This window comes from Neolamprologus multifasciatus, chromosome 18 (genome assembly GCF_963576455.1).
Source record: "Neolamprologus multifasciatus chromosome 18, fNeoMul1.2, whole genome shotgun sequence".
In the NCBI taxonomy this organism is placed as follows: Eukaryota; Metazoa; Chordata; class Actinopteri; order Cichliformes; family Cichlidae; genus Neolamprologus; species Neolamprologus multifasciatus.
The window spans coordinates 37,217,806-37,235,318 of NC_140456.1; the positions used below are offsets into that span (position 1 = coordinate 37,217,806).

General features: G+C 42.8%; 1 protein-coding gene across 1 annotated transcript in view; it reads left to right on the forward strand.

Moving 5' to 3' along the window:
• Positions 1 to 15,255, forward strand: part of LOC146498601 (uncharacterized) — a 41,647-nt gene extending 26,392 nt beyond the window's left edge. Inside the window, exons 7-8 of the mRNA XM_085141359.1 lie at positions 14,138 to 14,377; positions 14,711 to 15,255. Of these exons, the coding sequence (XP_084997485.1) occupies positions 14,138 to 14,377; positions 14,711 to 14,922 (452 nt within the window). The 3' untranslated portion in view covers positions 14,923 to 15,255. The remainder of the gene's footprint in view (positions 1 to 14,137; positions 14,378 to 14,710) is intronic.
• Positions 15,256 to 17,513: the final 2,258 nt, after the last annotated feature.

Genomic DNA, 17,513 nt, shown 5'->3' on the forward strand with positions numbered 1-17,513 from the left:
GATCCTCGGATTTACCAATTTGTGTACCCAAATACGTGAAACCATTATTACGCCACTGTAATGGGTCAGTAAGAGCTTTAAAACGGCTATCTTGTATATTTAATGGCATAATCTCACTTTTCGTATAGTTTAACTTGTATCCTGAGGCTGCACTGTATTCTTTGAGACATTTCATTAAGGAGGGAATTGATTTAAGTGGGTCCGTTATGTATAGGTCATCTGTAGGAGGTCATCTGTGTATAGAGAAAGTTTATGTTCACTTGTACTAAATTTGATTCCGGATATGGAGACACTAGTACAAATGGCATCGGCTAGTGGTTCAATCGCAATAGCGAAGAGCAAGGGAAAGCTTGGACAACCTTGTCTGCAGCCTCTGGTTAAAGAGAATGTGCCTGAGAGTACATCATTTGTTATGATATTGGCTCTAGGGGCATTAAAAAGTGTCCTAACATGGCGGGTGAACCTCTCTCCAAAGCCCATAGCTTCCAATGCCCAAAATAGAAAGTTTGGCTCAATCCTGTCAAATGCTTTATTAGCATCCATAGAGATTATTAGCAGGTCTTGATTTTTTTGAGCAGTATTTAATATATGGAGCAAACGTCGCACATTATCTGCTCCATGCCGGTTTTTAATGAAGCCTGTTTGGTCAGTGTGTATTATCTTAGGCATAATGTCTTCCAATCTGAGTGCAATTATTTGGATAATATTTTATAATCTGCATTCAAGAGGCTGAGGGGTCTGTAAGAGTCACATCTCTGTTTGTCCTTGCCCGGTTTTGGGAGTAATGTGATTGTTGCGATTTCCAATGATTCTGGTAATTTATTATTTTCTAAAGCTTCTTTAATCATATTCGTGAGTGGTGTCAGTGATTTATTTGAGAAAGCCTTATAATAATCGACTGAGAATCCGTCTGGTCCAGGGGTCTTATTATTTTGTAAACAATTGACGGCTCGGAGTACCTCCATCTCAGATATATCTGCATCAAGCAGTTCTTTGTCCTCACTATGTAATTTTGGAAGGGTTATTCCATCTATAAATCTTTTTGCAGCAGTACTGTCAACCCCTTGCTCAGTTTTATACAAATCTTCATAGAATTGTTTAAAGTTGGCATTTATGGGTGCTGATTTGTCAAGAAGTTTACCTTCTTCCGTTAATATTGTCTGTATAAATGTGTCAGATGTTTCTTTCTTAACCCTTTAAGACCTACCATAGAACCAAGTCCGCCAGAGCTTATATTATATTTTTACATGTTGTAGAGCCATTTTTGGGAGCATTTCAGGTTGCTATACATCAATGCAACCATTATAGCCCAAATTTTAATAATATGTCTGCATTAAGTGCATAGTAATTACATAAATTGCAAAAAAGTGCAATAAACTCCAAAAAATTGAAAATCATTTTTGTTTTTTAACATATATTTCTAGTTAGAGAAATTTAAGAGGCTTATCCCTCAAAACTGTAAATACAAAAAAGTTGCACAAAATAGTTTCCTACCACAGGAAATTTATTTTGAGTGTCTTCATAGTTTTATTTTTGAAATACACCAATTTCTATACACTGCAGGAAAAACGAAAATAAATATTATAATGCAAATTTGCAAAAAAGCAGCATATGCATCAAAATAAACTATTTCCAGCAGTGCAATATGAGTCCTAAGCATCCCAGAAACGACACAGAAAGTCATAAAGTCAAACATAACTTTTAAAAACACCAGTATAGGCTCATGAGGCCTTGATGGTAAAAAAAAACTACATTTCCGCGAAAATGACGTCACTTCCGGTTTCGGGCAGGTCATGGCGGACATGCGATAGTTCGTGCTGATGGACGTAGGAAGTGTTACAAACAGCTGATCGGATCGGCAAAGCGTGTTTCTGGAATATTATGTTTTTGTTGCTGCAAGTGCTTTTTATGCAGTTTTTGCAAAGCTATATGTGGAAGGAAACTGTGACCTAGGACAAGCTGATGGCATAAGATGTAAGTACAACTCCTCTGGTTTCATATGCAAAAGAAATTATTGCGCTAGCTCATGTGGTTGCAGTGCTACCGGGATTTAAAAATAGTTACGCAAAACAGAGCGTTCCCGCTCCAACAGGCTTTAAAGGGTTAATTTGCCAGGCCTGTAGTTTCCTTGTTTTGTTTCCAAATTTGTAGTAGTGATATCTAGTTCTGGCCATGGCTGCTTCCGCTCTGCTGGTGCATAAATTATCATATTGCATCCTTGTCTTTGTTAATGTATTGATATATTCTTCCTTTTTGGTGGCAATATATTCCTGCTCCTGGTTTTTAATGTCAGCCTCCAATTTGGTTATCTTTTCTCTAATTTTTTTAACCTTGTTGGCACCATATGACATAACCATACGTCTCATATAGCTTCAGAGATATTGGCATGAGAAGAGGAATTTGAATTAGAATCTAGGAATATTTCAATATTAGTGTTCATATGTGAAATGAAGTCAGGGTCTCCTAGCATGTAATTTTTAAATCTACACCTGCAGTTTGTAGGTTGTGACATGTTAATAGCCCAGGAGAGTTTGATGGAATTATGGTCTGAAAAAGTAGCTGCTAAGTAGGAGCAATCTATCACCGTCGCCATCATATTTTGTGGTACAAGAAAGATATCAATTCTAGAGTGTGTGTTATGTACTGGTGAAATATAAGCTCTGGCGGACTTGGTTCTATGGTAGGTCTTAAAGGGTTAAGAAAGAAACATCTGACACATTTATACAGACAATATTAACGGAAGAAGGTAAACTTCTTGACAAATCAGCACCCATAAATGCCAACTTTAAACAATTCTATGAAGATTTGTATAAAACTGAGCAAGGGGTTGACAGTACTGCTGCAAAAAGATTTATAGATGGAATAACCCTTCCAAAATTACATAGTGAGGACAAAGAACTGCTTGATACAGATATATCTGAGATGGAGGTACTCCGAGCCGTCAATTGTTTACAAAATAATAAGACCCCTGGACCAGACGGATTCTCAGTCGATTATTATAAGGCTTTCTCAAATAAATCACTGACACCACTCACGAATATGATTAAAGAAGCTTTAGAAAATAATAAATTACCAGAATCATTGGAAATCGCAACAATCACATTACATCCCTCTGGCCTGGATGAAGGTTTCGTCACACATCAATTATGCCTATATCCTTCATACCTTGGTTCAGTGCTGTTGCTGCCTTGGATAATAAAGATATTTTGGGTGAAGACCGATTTAGGAACAAAATAAAGTCTCCACCCACAATATACTGACCATCAATTTTAGCCAGTTTCATAATTAAGTTGTTAAAGAATAAGGGGTCGTCGTAGTTGGGCCCATATATATTTACCAGAGTTATCTTATTTCTGTTTATTTCACAATCTACAAGTAAGAATCTGCCATTTTTGTCCTTTTCAACTGAGTTTAGTTGAAAGTTCAGGTGTTTATTAATAAGCAGGGTGACGCCTCTTGCTTTGGAAGTATATGACGAGTAAAAAACATTGCCCACCCAGTCTCTACGTAATTTTAAATGTTCAGTATCTGTGAGGTGACTCTCCAGGATAAAAACAAGATCTACACCCTGCCTCTTTAAGTATGTCAGCATTTATTTCCTCTTAACTGGTGAATTGATCCCTCTAATATTCCAAGATATACAAGTTAGATGATCCCTAATTTAAGTTTTTGATATGAATATCTTGGATGGGTAAGTGTCATGGTATTCAATTCTGGGGATTTCTGAACACATTCCTGCTTTCCTTAGTTTCAATGTGGTGGAGCTCTGCACATGGGTATACAGTGGCTTGCAAAAGTATTCAGCCCCCTTGAACTTTTCCACATTTTGTCACATTACAGCCACAAACATGATTCAATTTGATTGGAATTCCATGTGAAAGACCAATACAAAGTGGTGTACATGTGAGAAGTGGAACGAAAATCATACATGATTCCAAACATTTTTTTTACAAACAAATAACTGAAAAGTAGGGTGTGCATAATTATTCAGCCCCCCTAATCAATACTTTGTAGAACCACCTTTTGCTGCAATTACAGCCGCCAGTCTTTTAGGGTCTGTCTCTACCAGCTTTGCACATCTACAGACTGAAATCTTTGCCCATTCTTCAATTCAATTCAATTCAATTCAATTCAATTCAATTCAATTTTATTTATATAGCGCCAAATCACAACAAAAGTCGCCTCAAGGCGCTTCATAGATACAGAGAAAAACCCAACAATCATATGACCCCCTATGAGCAAGCACTTTGGCGACAGTGGGAAGGAAAAACTCCCTTTTAACAGGAACAAACCTCCAGCAGAACCAGGCTCAGGGAGCGGCGGGGCCATCTGCTGTGATTGGTTGGAGTGAGAGTGTCAGGGTTCCTGGGTCATCGACCCAGTGCTTTTGGTTTTGTTCATGTTCAGTTTATTTTGTCACTTCCTGTTTGTTCCTGTGTCAGCTCGTCTCGTGCCATTAGCCAGATTATGTTCAGCTGTGTACTCACCGGTCTCTCATTATCATCCTCATCAGTCTGTGTATTTAAGTCTTCTGTTTCTACTCGTTCTTTGTCGTGTCATTGATGTTCGTGTGATGTTATCCTCCCCGTGTTCTCTCAGTTCAGTCAGCCAGTCAGTGTCCGTTCACCCTCTGTTCCTCCACTCCTTATAATAAACCTTCACCAGTCTTCACCTACCGGTGAGTCCTGCGTTTGGGTTCCTTCTTCCTCGCCTCCACACAACGCCTGACAGAGAGAAGGAAGACAGGATAAAGACATGCTGTGGAAGAGAGACAGAGGTTAATAACAGATATGATTCAATGCAGAGAGGTCTGTTAACACAAAGTGAGTGAGAAAGGTGACTGGAAAGGAAAAACTCAATGCATCATGGGAATCCCCGGCAGCCTACGTCTATTGCAGCATAACTAAGGGAGGATTCAGGGTCACCTGGTCCAGCCCTAACTATATGCTTTAGCAAAAAGGAAAGTTTGAAGCCTAATCTTGAAAGTAGAGATAGTGTCTGTCTCCTGAATCCAAACTGGAAGCTGGTTCCACAGAAGAGGGGCCTGAAAACTGAAGGCTCTGCCTCCCATTCTACTTTTAAATACTCTAGGAACAACAAGTAGGCCTGCAGAGCGAGAGTGAAGTGCTCTAATAGGGTGATATGGTACTACAAGGTCATTAAGATAAGATGGGGCCTGATTATTTAAGACCTTGTATGTGAGGAGCAGGATTTTGAATTCTGGATTTAACAGGAAGCCAAAACAGGAGAAATCTGCTCTCTCTTTCTAGTCCCTGTCAGGACTCTTGCTGCAGCATTTTGGATTAGCTGAAGGCTTTTCAGGGAGTTTTTTGGACTTCCTGATAATAATGAATTACAGTCGTCCAGCCTGGAAGTAATAAATGCATGAACTAGTTTTTCAGCGTCACTCTGAGACAGGATATTTCTAACTTTAGAGATGTTGCACAAATGGAAGAATGCAGTCTTACATATTTGTTTAATATGTGCGTTGAAGGACATGTCCTGGTCAAAAATGACTCCAAGGTTCCTCACAGCGTTACTGGAGGCCAAGGTAATGCCATCCAGAGTAAGAATCTGGTTAGATACCATATTTCTAAGCTTTTCAGCGCCGAGTACAATAACCTCAGTTTTATCTGAATTAAGAAGCAGAAAGTTAGCGGCCATCCAGGTCTTTATGTCTTTAAGACATTCCTGCAGTTTAACTCATTGGTGTGTGTTACCTGGCTTCATGGACAGATAGAGCTGGGTGTCATATGCATAGCAGTGAAAATGTATGCTATGTCTTCTAATGATGCTGCCTAGGGGAAGCATGTATAATGTAAACAGAATTGGTCCTAGCACCGAACCCTGTGGAACTCAATAATTAACCTCAGTGTGTGAAGAGGACTCTCCATTTACATGCACAAACTGGAGTCTATTAGATAGATATGATACAAACCACTGCAGCACAGTACCTGTAATACCTACAGCATGTTCTAATCGCTCTAATAGGATATTATGGTCGACAGTATCGAACGCTGCACTAAGGTCAAGAAGGACAAGCACAGAGATGAGTCCACTGTCAGAGAACATAAGAAGATCATTTGTAACCTTCACTAAAGCTGTTTCTGTGCTGTGATGAGCTCTGAAACCTGACTGAAACTCTTCAAATAAACCATTCCTCTGCAGATGATCTGTTAGCTGTTTGACATCTACTCTTTCAAGGATCTTTGATATGAAAGGAAGGTTGGAGATTGGCCTATAATTAGTTAAGACTGCTGGGTTCTTCTTCAGATTAGATGGACAGCGTTTGTGAACAGCAGTTTTCAGATCTTGCCACAGATTCTGGATTGGATTCAGATCTGGACTTTGACTGGGCCATTCTAACACATGGATATGTTTTGTTTTAAACCATCCCATTGTTGCCCTGGCTTTAGGTTTAGGGTCGTTGTCCTGCTGGAAGCTGAACCTCCGCCCCAGTCTCAAGTCTTTTGCAGACTCCAAGAGGTTTTCTTCCAAGATTGTCCTGTATTTGGCTCCATCCATCTTCCCATCAACTCTGACCAGCTTCCCTGTCCCTGCTGAAGAGAAGCACCCCCAGAGCATGATGCTGCCACCACCATATTTGACAGTGGGGATGGTGTGTTCAGAGTCATGTGCAGTGTTAGTTTTCCACACATAGCGTTTTGCATGTTGGTGTCATCTGACCAGAGCAGCTTCTTCCACATGTTTGCTGTGTCCCCCACATGGCTTGTGGCAAACTGCAAACGGGACTTCTTATGGTTTTCTGTTAACAATGGCTTTCTTCTCTCAACTCTTCCATAAAGGCCAACTTTGTGCAGTGCACGACTAATAGTTGTCCTATGGACAGATTCCCCCACCTGAGCTGTAGATCTCTGCAGCTCATCCAGAGTCACCATGGGCCTCTTGGCTGCATTTCTGATCAGCGCTCTCCTTGTTCGGCCTGTGAGTTTAGGTGGACGGCCTTGTCTTGGTAGGTTTACAGTTGTGCCATACTCCTTCCATTTCTGAATGATGGCTTGAACAGTGCTCCGTGGGATGTTCAAGGCTTGAGAAATCTTTTTGTAGCCTAAGCCTGCTTTAAATTTCTCAATAACTTTATCCCTGACCTGTCTGCTGTGTTCTTTGGACTTCATGGTGTTGTTGCTCCCAATATTCTCTTAGGCAACCTCTGAGGCGTCACAGAGCAGCTGTATTTGCACTGACATTAGATTACACACAGGTGCACTCTATTTAGTCATTAGCACTCATCAGGCAATGTCTATAGGCAACTGACTGCACTCAGACCAAAGGGGCTGAATAATTACGCACACTCCACTTTTCAGTTATTTATTTTTAAAAAATGTTTGGAATCATGTATGATTTTTGTTCCACTTCTCACGTGTACACCACTTGGTATTGGTCTTTCACTTGGAATTAAAATTAAATTGATTAATGTTAGTGGCTGTAATGTGAAAAAAATGTGGAAAGGTTCAAGGGGGGCGAATACTTTTGCAAGCCACTGTAATAGTAAGATACAGCCAAGACCAGGGAGCTGTCTGAACAGTTGTGTAAGTGCGAATAAGATTTTTGGTAAGAGACTATACATAACCCCACAACGTTAAAGTAAAAACCTGCCTCATAAAACCCCTGCAACAAAACCACAGTAGGTAGGTAACTCTCTTGAACAGTAGTGGAGGCCCAGGCAGCTGCTAAGATTAAAACTTTAGCCGCTCTCGGTAAAATATATACAGCAAAGTATTGAATTTTACAATGTCAGTTATGGAACATAACTATAGAAGAGATAGCTAAACTGGTTGATCAAGATGTGATCACACTCACCCAGTGGGGGGGGGGGGGGGAGTCATGGTCATAAATGCACACAAGATACTATACTATATATATATAATGCGCTACCTCTACCCCCCCCCCCCCTTTTTTTTTTGCACATGTTGAGGAGCGTGTCAGTTTACATTTCACTGTGTGTTATACTGGTATAACTATGCATGTGACAAATAACCTTGAACCTTTTATGAATTCGTACACTTCATCTTGACTGACTAATGAACGATTGTTTCTATTAGTAACCAAATACAATATTTTCATAAATTGTATCTCCACTAAGTCTGTATACTTGATGGTGGTGAGTTTCTATGTCACTGCTTGATATTATAGTCTTTTCTTCCTTCATGTCACTCCCACCCCCAAAGTTAACAATGAAGGTCTTCTCATCTGAGAGTATAAAGGTGAATTGCTTGTTTGTTGAAATCACATCAGAATAGAATAGAATAGAATAGAATAATGCTTTAATTGTCCCACAAGGGGAAATTTGGTTGTAACAGCAGCCAGAAAGACACATATACAACAAACAGTACACAGGACACAGAGCAGAAACATACACAATTTTTCTTACATATTTACATTAAGGACAATGGTTACTATAAACAGAGTACTGTACAGTTATTAAAATAAATAAAAATAACTACAGATAAGAGGCAAACCAGGTTGTAGTGTGAATCGGTTGATTAAATTATTGCAGTTACAGCGCAGATGTAAACATCTATGTTTCTTGGGAACAGTTTTGATTATGCAGTCTGACAGCTGCAGGGAGGAAGGACCTGCGGAAATGCTCCTTCATGCATCTAGGATGCAGCAGTCTCTCACTGAAGGAGCTCTGCAGTTCAGCAACATTTACATGCATGGGGTGGGAGACTCTGTCCATCAGAGATGTTATTTTGGCCAGAGTCCTGTCTCCCACCACCTGCACTGGGTCCAGGGTGCATCCCAGAACAGAGCTGGCCTTCCTGATGAGTTTATCCAACCTCTTCCTCTCAGCTGCCGATAAACTGCTGCTCCAACATACTACACTGTAAATATGACAGATGCCACCACAGAGTCATAGAAGGTCTTTAAAAGCGCTCCCTGGACTCCAAATGACCTCAGCCGCCTCAGCAGGTAGAGTCTGCTCTGACCCTTCCTGTACAGAGCATCAGTGTTGTGGCTCCAGTTTATTATTCAGGTGAACACCCAGCTACCTGGAAGAGTCCACTATCTCAGTGTCCACTCCCTGGATGTTCACCGGTGTCAGTGTGGTGGGTCTGCGTCTCCGGAAGTCCACCACCAACTCCTTGGTTTTCCCAGCATTGATCAGCAGGTGGTTCTGCTGACACCAGTCAACAAAGTCCAGAGTCCACCGTCTGTACTCTGAGTCGTCCTCACCTGTGATGAGGCCGACTATGGCAGAGTCGTCAGAGAACTTCTGTAGGTGGCAGCGTGGGGAGTTGATGGAGAAGTCTGCAGTGTAGAGGGTGAAGAGTAACGGTGCCAGCACAGTTCCCTGTGGGGCCCCCGTACTGCAGACCAGCGTGTCAGAGACACAGCCCTGTGACCTCACATACTGTGGACGGCCTGTGAGGTAGTCCAGTATCCACTGGGACATGTGGTGGTCCACTCCTGATAGCTCCAGCTTGTCTCTCAGAAGTCGTGGCTGGATGGTGTTGAGAGCACTGGAGAAATCAAAGAACATGATCCTCACAGTGCTTCCAGGCTTCTGCACGTGAGTCAGAGCTCGGTGCAGGAGGTAGATGATGGCGTCCTCCACCCCGATGCCAGGCTGGTAAGCAAACTGCAGCGGATCCAATGAAGACCTCACCAGGGGGCGCAGATGGTTTAGAACCAACCTCTCGAGGGTCTTCATCAGATGCGATGTCAGGGCTACCGGCCTTAAGGTGCTGAGGTCCTTGGGATGGGAGGTCTTTGGTACCGGTACCACATAGGAGGTCTTCCACAGCTGTGGTACTTTCCCCAGTGACAGGCTCAGGTTGAACAGATAACCTAGGATGCCACACAGTTCATCTGTGCAGCATCTCAGGAGCCTGGAGCTGATGCCATCTGGACCTGCAGCCTTCCGCACCTTGATCTTGTGAAGCTCGTTCCTCACTTGAAGTGCTGAGATAGAAAGAGTGGATTTTGGGGGAGGGGTGTGTATGTTGGAGTCCACAGAAGCCAGGGGTGGGTGTAATGACTGGGAGCTGGGAGGTGTGAAGCTGAGAGATGTGAAGTCCTGAGATGGAGGACAGGCGGTCCCTGAAGATGAAGGAGATTGCAGCAGGGGGGACGATGCTGGGGGAGGGGTGGGTGGTTGATCAAACCTATTAAAATATTTATTTAGGTCATTCACCCACCCCAAGTCTCCTGCAGCCTGGGGGGTTGGTTTTTGTCCTGAGATTGTCTTCAGGCTGTTCCAAACCCCTCTGATGTTGTCCTGTTGCAGCTGCTCTTCCATCTTCCTCCTGTAGTTTTCCTTTCCTTGCCTTTTCTTCCATTTCTTCTTCTGAACAACTCTCAGCTCCTGTTTGTCTCCGGATCTAAAGACTCTCTTCTTCTCCTTGAGGAGAGCCTTCATTTCAGGATTTATCCATGGCTTGTTGTTAGAAAAACACAGTACTTTTATGATGGGTACGGTGTTGTCCACACAGAAGTTCATGTAATCCGTAATGCAATCTGTGACGCTGTTGAGGTTGTTGAGGTCATCCTCCACAGGGCTGCAGAGGTTGTCCCACACAGTAGAACGGAAACAGTCCCTCAAGGCCTCTTCAGTCTCTGCCGACCATTTCCTTACTGTGCGTTTCACAACTGGTTCTCTGTGTACTAGAGGTTTATACACAGGCTGGAGAGGAACCAGATTGTGATCTGAACCCCCCAGGGGAGGGAGAGGAGGGTGATGAGCTGTATGCCTCCTTGGTGTTGGCATACAATAAGTCCAATGTTTTATTGTCTCTGGTGTAGCAGGTGACATACTGGGTGAAGGTGGGGAGAGTGGAGGACAGGGAGATGTGATTAAAGTCCCCAGAGATCAGGAAAAGGGCCTGAGGGTGCTGCGTTTGGAGTCTGCTGGTTACAGAGTGCAGGACCTCACAGGCTGCTGCAGCATTAGCAGAGGGCGGGACATACACAGTTATCATAATCACGTGTGTAAACTGTCGCGGTAGGTAGTACGGTCTCATGCTAACTGCTAGCAGCTCAATGTCCTTACAGCATAGCGTCTCTTTGATAGATAAATGCCCAGAGTTACACCATCTATCGTTCACAAACACAGCTAGACCCCCTCCTCTCTTCTTACCACTCTCCGTTGTTCTGTCGGCCCGGATCAGATGGAAACCATCCATGTTTACGTGTGAGTCCGGAGTTAGCGCAGTTAACCACGACTCTGTGAAGCACATCAGGCTGCACTCCCTGTAGTTTCTCTGATGATGGGTAAGAGCCGCCAGTTCGTCTACTTTATTGGGGAGAGATCTCACATTCCCCATAATAATAGATGGAATCACTGGCCGGTACCTCCTAACTTTACTGCGACGCCCGATCCCGGCCTGAGTACCGCGTCTCTTCCTCCTCACCTCGCGGGGGATATTAGCTTGCTTGGCGGTAGGCAGGGCAGCGGAGGCTCCGAGGGCTAACATCTGATCCCTGCTGTAAACAATGGGAGGTCGGACCTCCACGCACTCTCCGGACAAAGACGCCGTAAAAAATGTAATAAAGAACACCATTCCATAGAATTCTGAGCTCCACCGAATTCTGAGATAGACTACTTTAGTATACTCACTTGTCAGATCTTTCAGATAACATTGTGCAGGAGTGGAGAAAACTTTGATGGATCCCTGGTGCCTGATGCGAAGCTGAGCTGGGTACATCAGTGCATATTCAATCTCCTTCCCTCGCAGCCTCTGTTTCACGTTATGGATCTCGTCTCTTTTGCGTTGCAGGTCTGCGCTGTAATACGGAAAGAAAGATATCTTCTTATTCTCGTATGTCATCTCTCCCCTACTTCTGGCCAGTCGACTTTCTGTTTGTCTCTGAAGTTCAGGAACTTAGCGATGAGGGGCAGAGGTCTGTCCGACTTCTTCCCGACGCGCTGCGCTCTTTCAAGGGTGATGTGTGATGTGAAGTTATCATTCCCCAGGATTTGTGGTATAAATTTCTCCAAAAATCCAACAGCGTCACGGCCTTCTGCTTGCTCAGGGATGTTCAGTATCCTAAGGTTGGACCCCCTGCTGCGGTTCTCCAAGTCGTCAATTTTGTCTTTCAGTTGCATTGTCAATTTCTCCATTTTGTCGACACGGTTGCGTGCATCTTTAATGTCGTCTTCTTTTGTGCTCACTCGCACCTTCATCTCCTTAACCTGCTTCGAAAGCGCATTGAGAGAGGATTCAATTTTCATTAGGGTTGTTTGTATGTCGGCCGTTTTCTTGTCATTGTGGTTTGTGAGGTCCTCTTTAGTTTCCTTGATAGCATTGAGAAGTTTGCTAACCGGCAATTCCTCCTCCCATATTTCTTGTTGTTACTGCGTGCAGGTGCCCTGAAGTTTTTGCCGTTTTCTTTCGTTTTGAGTGTCGAAAATGATAACTTGCCATACACAAGTTTCCTTAGTAACTTTGCCTCTTGCATATGGTCCAGAATTATGTGAGGGCCAGTCAGGATAAAGATAGATTCCTGGGCCTACCACCGAGAGCTCAAGAATACACGTCTACTCTCCTCTGCTGCATCCGGGTCCCCCCCTCGATGCACATATCAAACAATTATGTAGCACTGCTTTCTTCCATTTGTGCAATATCTCTAAAATGAGAAATATCCTGTCTCAGAGTGAGACAGGATATTCCATTTGTAACTGTCTGCTTCCTGCTTGTAACTGACTGGCTGGGTTGTTGTTTGGGACCTGAATGACAAGCTTTCAGTGGTGTTTTCCATCCCCTGAAAGCTTGTGGGATTGTTGTGGCAGCTTCTGCTCCTACATCCATCACCAAGCCTCCAGAAACATTAACCATTTGCAGTTACCCCCCTTTCCACCAGTTGGTCTGCCAGACATTTCTTAATCTATGCCTTCCATGCATTCAAAAGTCATTGTGGCTAGTGGACCTTCTACAAGAAAAGTGCCGACTAGGCTATAGACAACCTACCAAATACAATGAGCAAAAAGAATGACAAAAAAAAAAAAAAGAGTGGCCAAGCCTCCACTTTTTGTTACGTCCTGATCTTGGGGTTCAGGAGTTGAACAAAAGGGTTAAAAGGAAAGTGATCCCACCCCAGTCCATAAAGCCATATCCAGGAGCCTATTTACAAATCAAGGTGATTTTGTTATGACTAATCTGAAAGCTTTACTTCGGTTTGAACAAATCCCAAAATAACAAGCAAAACAAGCTTATTCCAAAAAGGGAGGTGCTATCCAAACCCTGGGTGAAAGAAAACAAACAAACAAAAGACACACGCTACCCCTAACTCCCTAACTGAATAAATAAGAGAAGCACAGAAAATAAAAAGGGAGTTCCCTCCTTCTGTTTCAGTGCCTATTTACACATGAAAAGTATCTACAATCTATTTACACAACTTAGTGATCCTCAGGGAGCACACACACACAAAACTTGTAGAATGTTTGGAGGCAAAGGACGAGTCTGCTGCTGTCTTTTGCTGCCTCAGGACAACTGCTGGAGAGGGTTTTTCAAATCAGCCCCATGATCAGGAAACCAATCAGCAGCTGCCAGCTCTCCAAGAAAGGACCTGCAGGCTCTTAAAGATACAGAACACACAGAACAAAATCCAGCCACCGAGATCCAAATTTTGGCCAGGGCCGTAACACATGATAAAACTTGGCTAAACAGAAGGAATGATGATGCATCCATCGACCCTTTCGCTTATCCTTTTCAGCGTCGCGGGGGGTGCTGGAGCCTATCCCAGCTTTCATAGGGCGAGAGGCGGGGTACACCCTGGACAGGTCGCCAGTCTATCGCAGGGCTAACACACAGGGACAGACAACCATTTGTGCTAACATTCCCACCTATGGGCAATTTAGATTTTTCAAATAACCTGTACACACAAAGTGCATGTCTTTGGACTGTGGGAGGAAGCCGGAGTACCCGGAGAGAACCCACACAAACACGGGGAGAACATGCAAACTCCAAAGAGAAAGAACCCAACCTGATGGTGGAATTGAACTCAGGACCGTTTTGCTGTGCATAAAACAATAACTAAGCCAAAAAAATGCAAACACGGGAATAACATTAATATAGGAAAATTGGATAGAGAAGGAGGAAACGGGGTCAGAGGTCAGGTTAAACAGTGATGAATTATCACAAAACACCATCTTTCATTCATTAATTTTTTTTAGGAAAAAAACAGAATCCATCCCTATTATGGTTACGAATGCAAGTGAAGGTCTACACTGTTGTTACTGGTCGGACCTTTGGCGTTGAGAAATCCATACTGAAGCAAGTGAAGAAACAGAATTTCCCAAAAAAGTCAGTGGACGAGACCACCAGCTTTGAGGACTGTGACGTCATCATGGTCTTCTGTCCAATCACATCCCGTATTGTATCAGATGTGGCAGCAGCACTGAGAACAGAGGAAGGTAATAATGAGATTTTAGTTTCTTGCAGGAACCATGTTCATAGTGGACAGTGAAAGATTTACTTCTGTCTGCAAAATTGACTTCTACTGCTACAGATGTTCTTCTTTTTGTTCCTTAGTCTGTTTCAGGGTGGATGTCATCATCAGTCTCGAAGCCCGCCTCCTTTTTTGGATATTGTTATTGCTGCTTAATGAAGTTCTGATCATAAAATTAGGCTGTAAAATGAACTCAACATGTAATACATGTCTGTGTTAAGTGGAATTATGTTTTCAACTCCAAGTTCTAAGAAATAAAACCACAAACCTTACTTTTTAAATCTTTTTTGTCCTTTAGTGTCATCGAGTAATAAGCCCGTCATTCTGGTGGCGATGCATCACACCCGAGATGTCAAGTACTCAACTGGAAAAAGAAACAGGGCTGAACTGGGTCCAAATGTCAAACTGCAAGTTGATGTTCTCTTCCATGACACTCAGCTTGGATTACTGGACTGTGACAAAAACAAACAGTCTATTGAAAAAATAAAACAAGCTATACAAACACTGTAAATAGTTTCATGGTTTTGAATGATTTTGAAAATATCCAGGACTAACAAAAAAAGCATGAACATATAAAATCACATTATTGGCATTTATTAATCACAAAGAAAGACAAATTGATTGAAAACTAATTGCTTATTGTATGTTATAAATCATGCTGGTTAACGCTGTTCATAATCATAAAAGTTTATCATGGAGGTTCATCCTGTAAACATGTGATGGTATGTCTGCTTGTTTCACTGAGTAAAAATAATCCAGACTTATTAAAATCATCATCATCTTAACTGTGTGGATACTGAAGACTTATTAAAATAAAAAAAATGTTTAAATAAAGTTAATATATATGTGATTAAAGAAAGGTGAAATATGACTGTTATTGATCATTTGTTAGACTGTTAGCCTCATGGTGTTTTCATGTTTTTAAAAACAGAAGTTCAAAGTTCAGCTTGTAAAATTTGCTTCTTCTTCTTCTTGATGTTCACTGGCAGTTGTCAAATGGGAAAATGTTACATTACTGGCATCACTGTCAGTGGCAATAACATCCTTCCAGTGCCTGGAGAGAGCAGTGCTGCAATACATCAAGGCTGCTTTCCCCCCCAAACTGCACCCCACCAATATGCATAAAGAATAAAACAGCAGACGATCTTTCCAATCTTAAATGCTGTTCTGGTCCAAAATGGATCAACCTGGGACATATGCAAGGTTGTTCTTCATGGACTACTCTCTACCATCATACTTCTGAATAGACTGTTCCAGAAGATGGTCGACCAAGGTCTCCACCGCAACATCTCCCTTTGGGCACATTACAGTCCATTAAGATTGGCCTCCACATTCAGCTACAGAGTGTGTCTGTAGCTGTAAGGCAGAGTCCGGCATACCTGCTGTAGTCCTGATTTCCATAAAAATCAGATCACAGCACTGTCTGATCTCATGCTGAGATGTTATCCTGGTTCTCAGCTTGTTCATCTTGTTTTCAAGAGAGCGGGCATTTGCTAACAAAAGGCTAATCAGCAGTGGTCATGCACTTCTAGCCTTTACTTTAGCATGTAGCCGGTCTCTCTTGCCATGCTGGTCAACGGTCATTCTGACTACTTGAGTCCAGGGGTGTTCTGGCGTGCAAGCTGGAGTTGGTAGGATCCAAACACAAAAGAAAGCTGCAGTCTAAAAGGAATGGACTGAGCCCATGGTGAACTTTTCCGATACTCAAAAGTGGAAAGGTGGAAAGTAACAAATTACATTTACTTGCGTTACTGTAATTGAGTAGTTTTTGTTGTGTGTTTGTACTGTTTAAAGTAGTTTTTAAAGTCTGTAATTTTACAGGAGGAGTTGGCAGTCTGGTTGGGGTCTGGGACCCTGGGCCAACTTGCGGCTGCCGGATAGGGGGAAGTCTCCCTGCCTCCACCCCATGTTCTCTTTGGTCTGGGGTCTGATTGCCCCCTTGGGGTGGTGATACCTGGACCTGGGAGTCTAGAGTATGTTTGGGGAGTGTGAATGAGTGTATAGTGTTCATTAGGCGAAAGCTGAGTATTTGTGTGCATGAGTGTGGGAATGTATGCTTGCGTCTGTGTGCCAGTTTGCCTATGTCTCAGGTTGAGTCCCCACCTCCGCCTCTCTGGGAACATCTCAAGCCCCCCCAGGTGTGGAGGCCTATCTCCACCCACTACACTCCCTGCCAGTGATTGATGCCCTCAGGCGTTGGTGCGCTCAGGTATGTACCCGGCTCACTCCCGGTGGCTGCTTGTCGGGGCCTGGAACCTGTGGTTTGTTCGGGCCTCTCCAGGGGGTGGGGATCCGTCATACCTGGCCTCTGAGACTGGGGCTTGGTCCTCTCTGGTGCGACAGGGCCTGCGAGGTCAACACTGCAGCCCCCTGTGGCTTCTGCACCGTGGTTGTTAGGCGACCCCACATCTCGGAGCTCTTTCCGGGAGGGTGGCAGGGTTACCTCTCCGATGGTCCCCTTTGGGCTTTTGCACTCTGGAGGGACTCTAGATGTCCAGTCCTGGATCTCCTCTACGCCTGCTTCATGCTCTGGGGGTCAGGGCTACAGCTCCCCACACCCTCTAGCAGATTGTTACATGTATAAACCTTTTTACCTCAAGCATGCTCACACACACCGTGTACACATGGGTGCTCACATACACTAACTATATCTTCCTTGTAGAGATGTGCAAAGCAGCCAGTATTTCTATCTGTATTTGTATGGTTTGTATTTGTTTTAGGAGGGAAAAGTATGTGTGTTTATATTTGAGTAAAATTCAAAATAGGCTTAAAAATCAATTTTTTTGTTTTACACTTCTAATTAACGTTATAGTGTAAGTATTCTTTTATCATATCCATTAAAGTAATTATGGATATGCAGTATTAGTTGATGTTTTTCCATAAATCCAGCAATGAACATGTAAGAAGGAACGTCATTGAAAAGAAAATAACATAACAGTCATTTCCTCATCCATGGTTAAACCAACATTAATAAAACACCATTGTTTTTTACATTTAAGTTTTTATTTATTTTGCAACATATACTTAAATCTGTACAAGAGGGAAATAAAGTAAAAGAGAAAAACAATAACAACAAGAAAAAACAAACAAAAAAGTCCAAG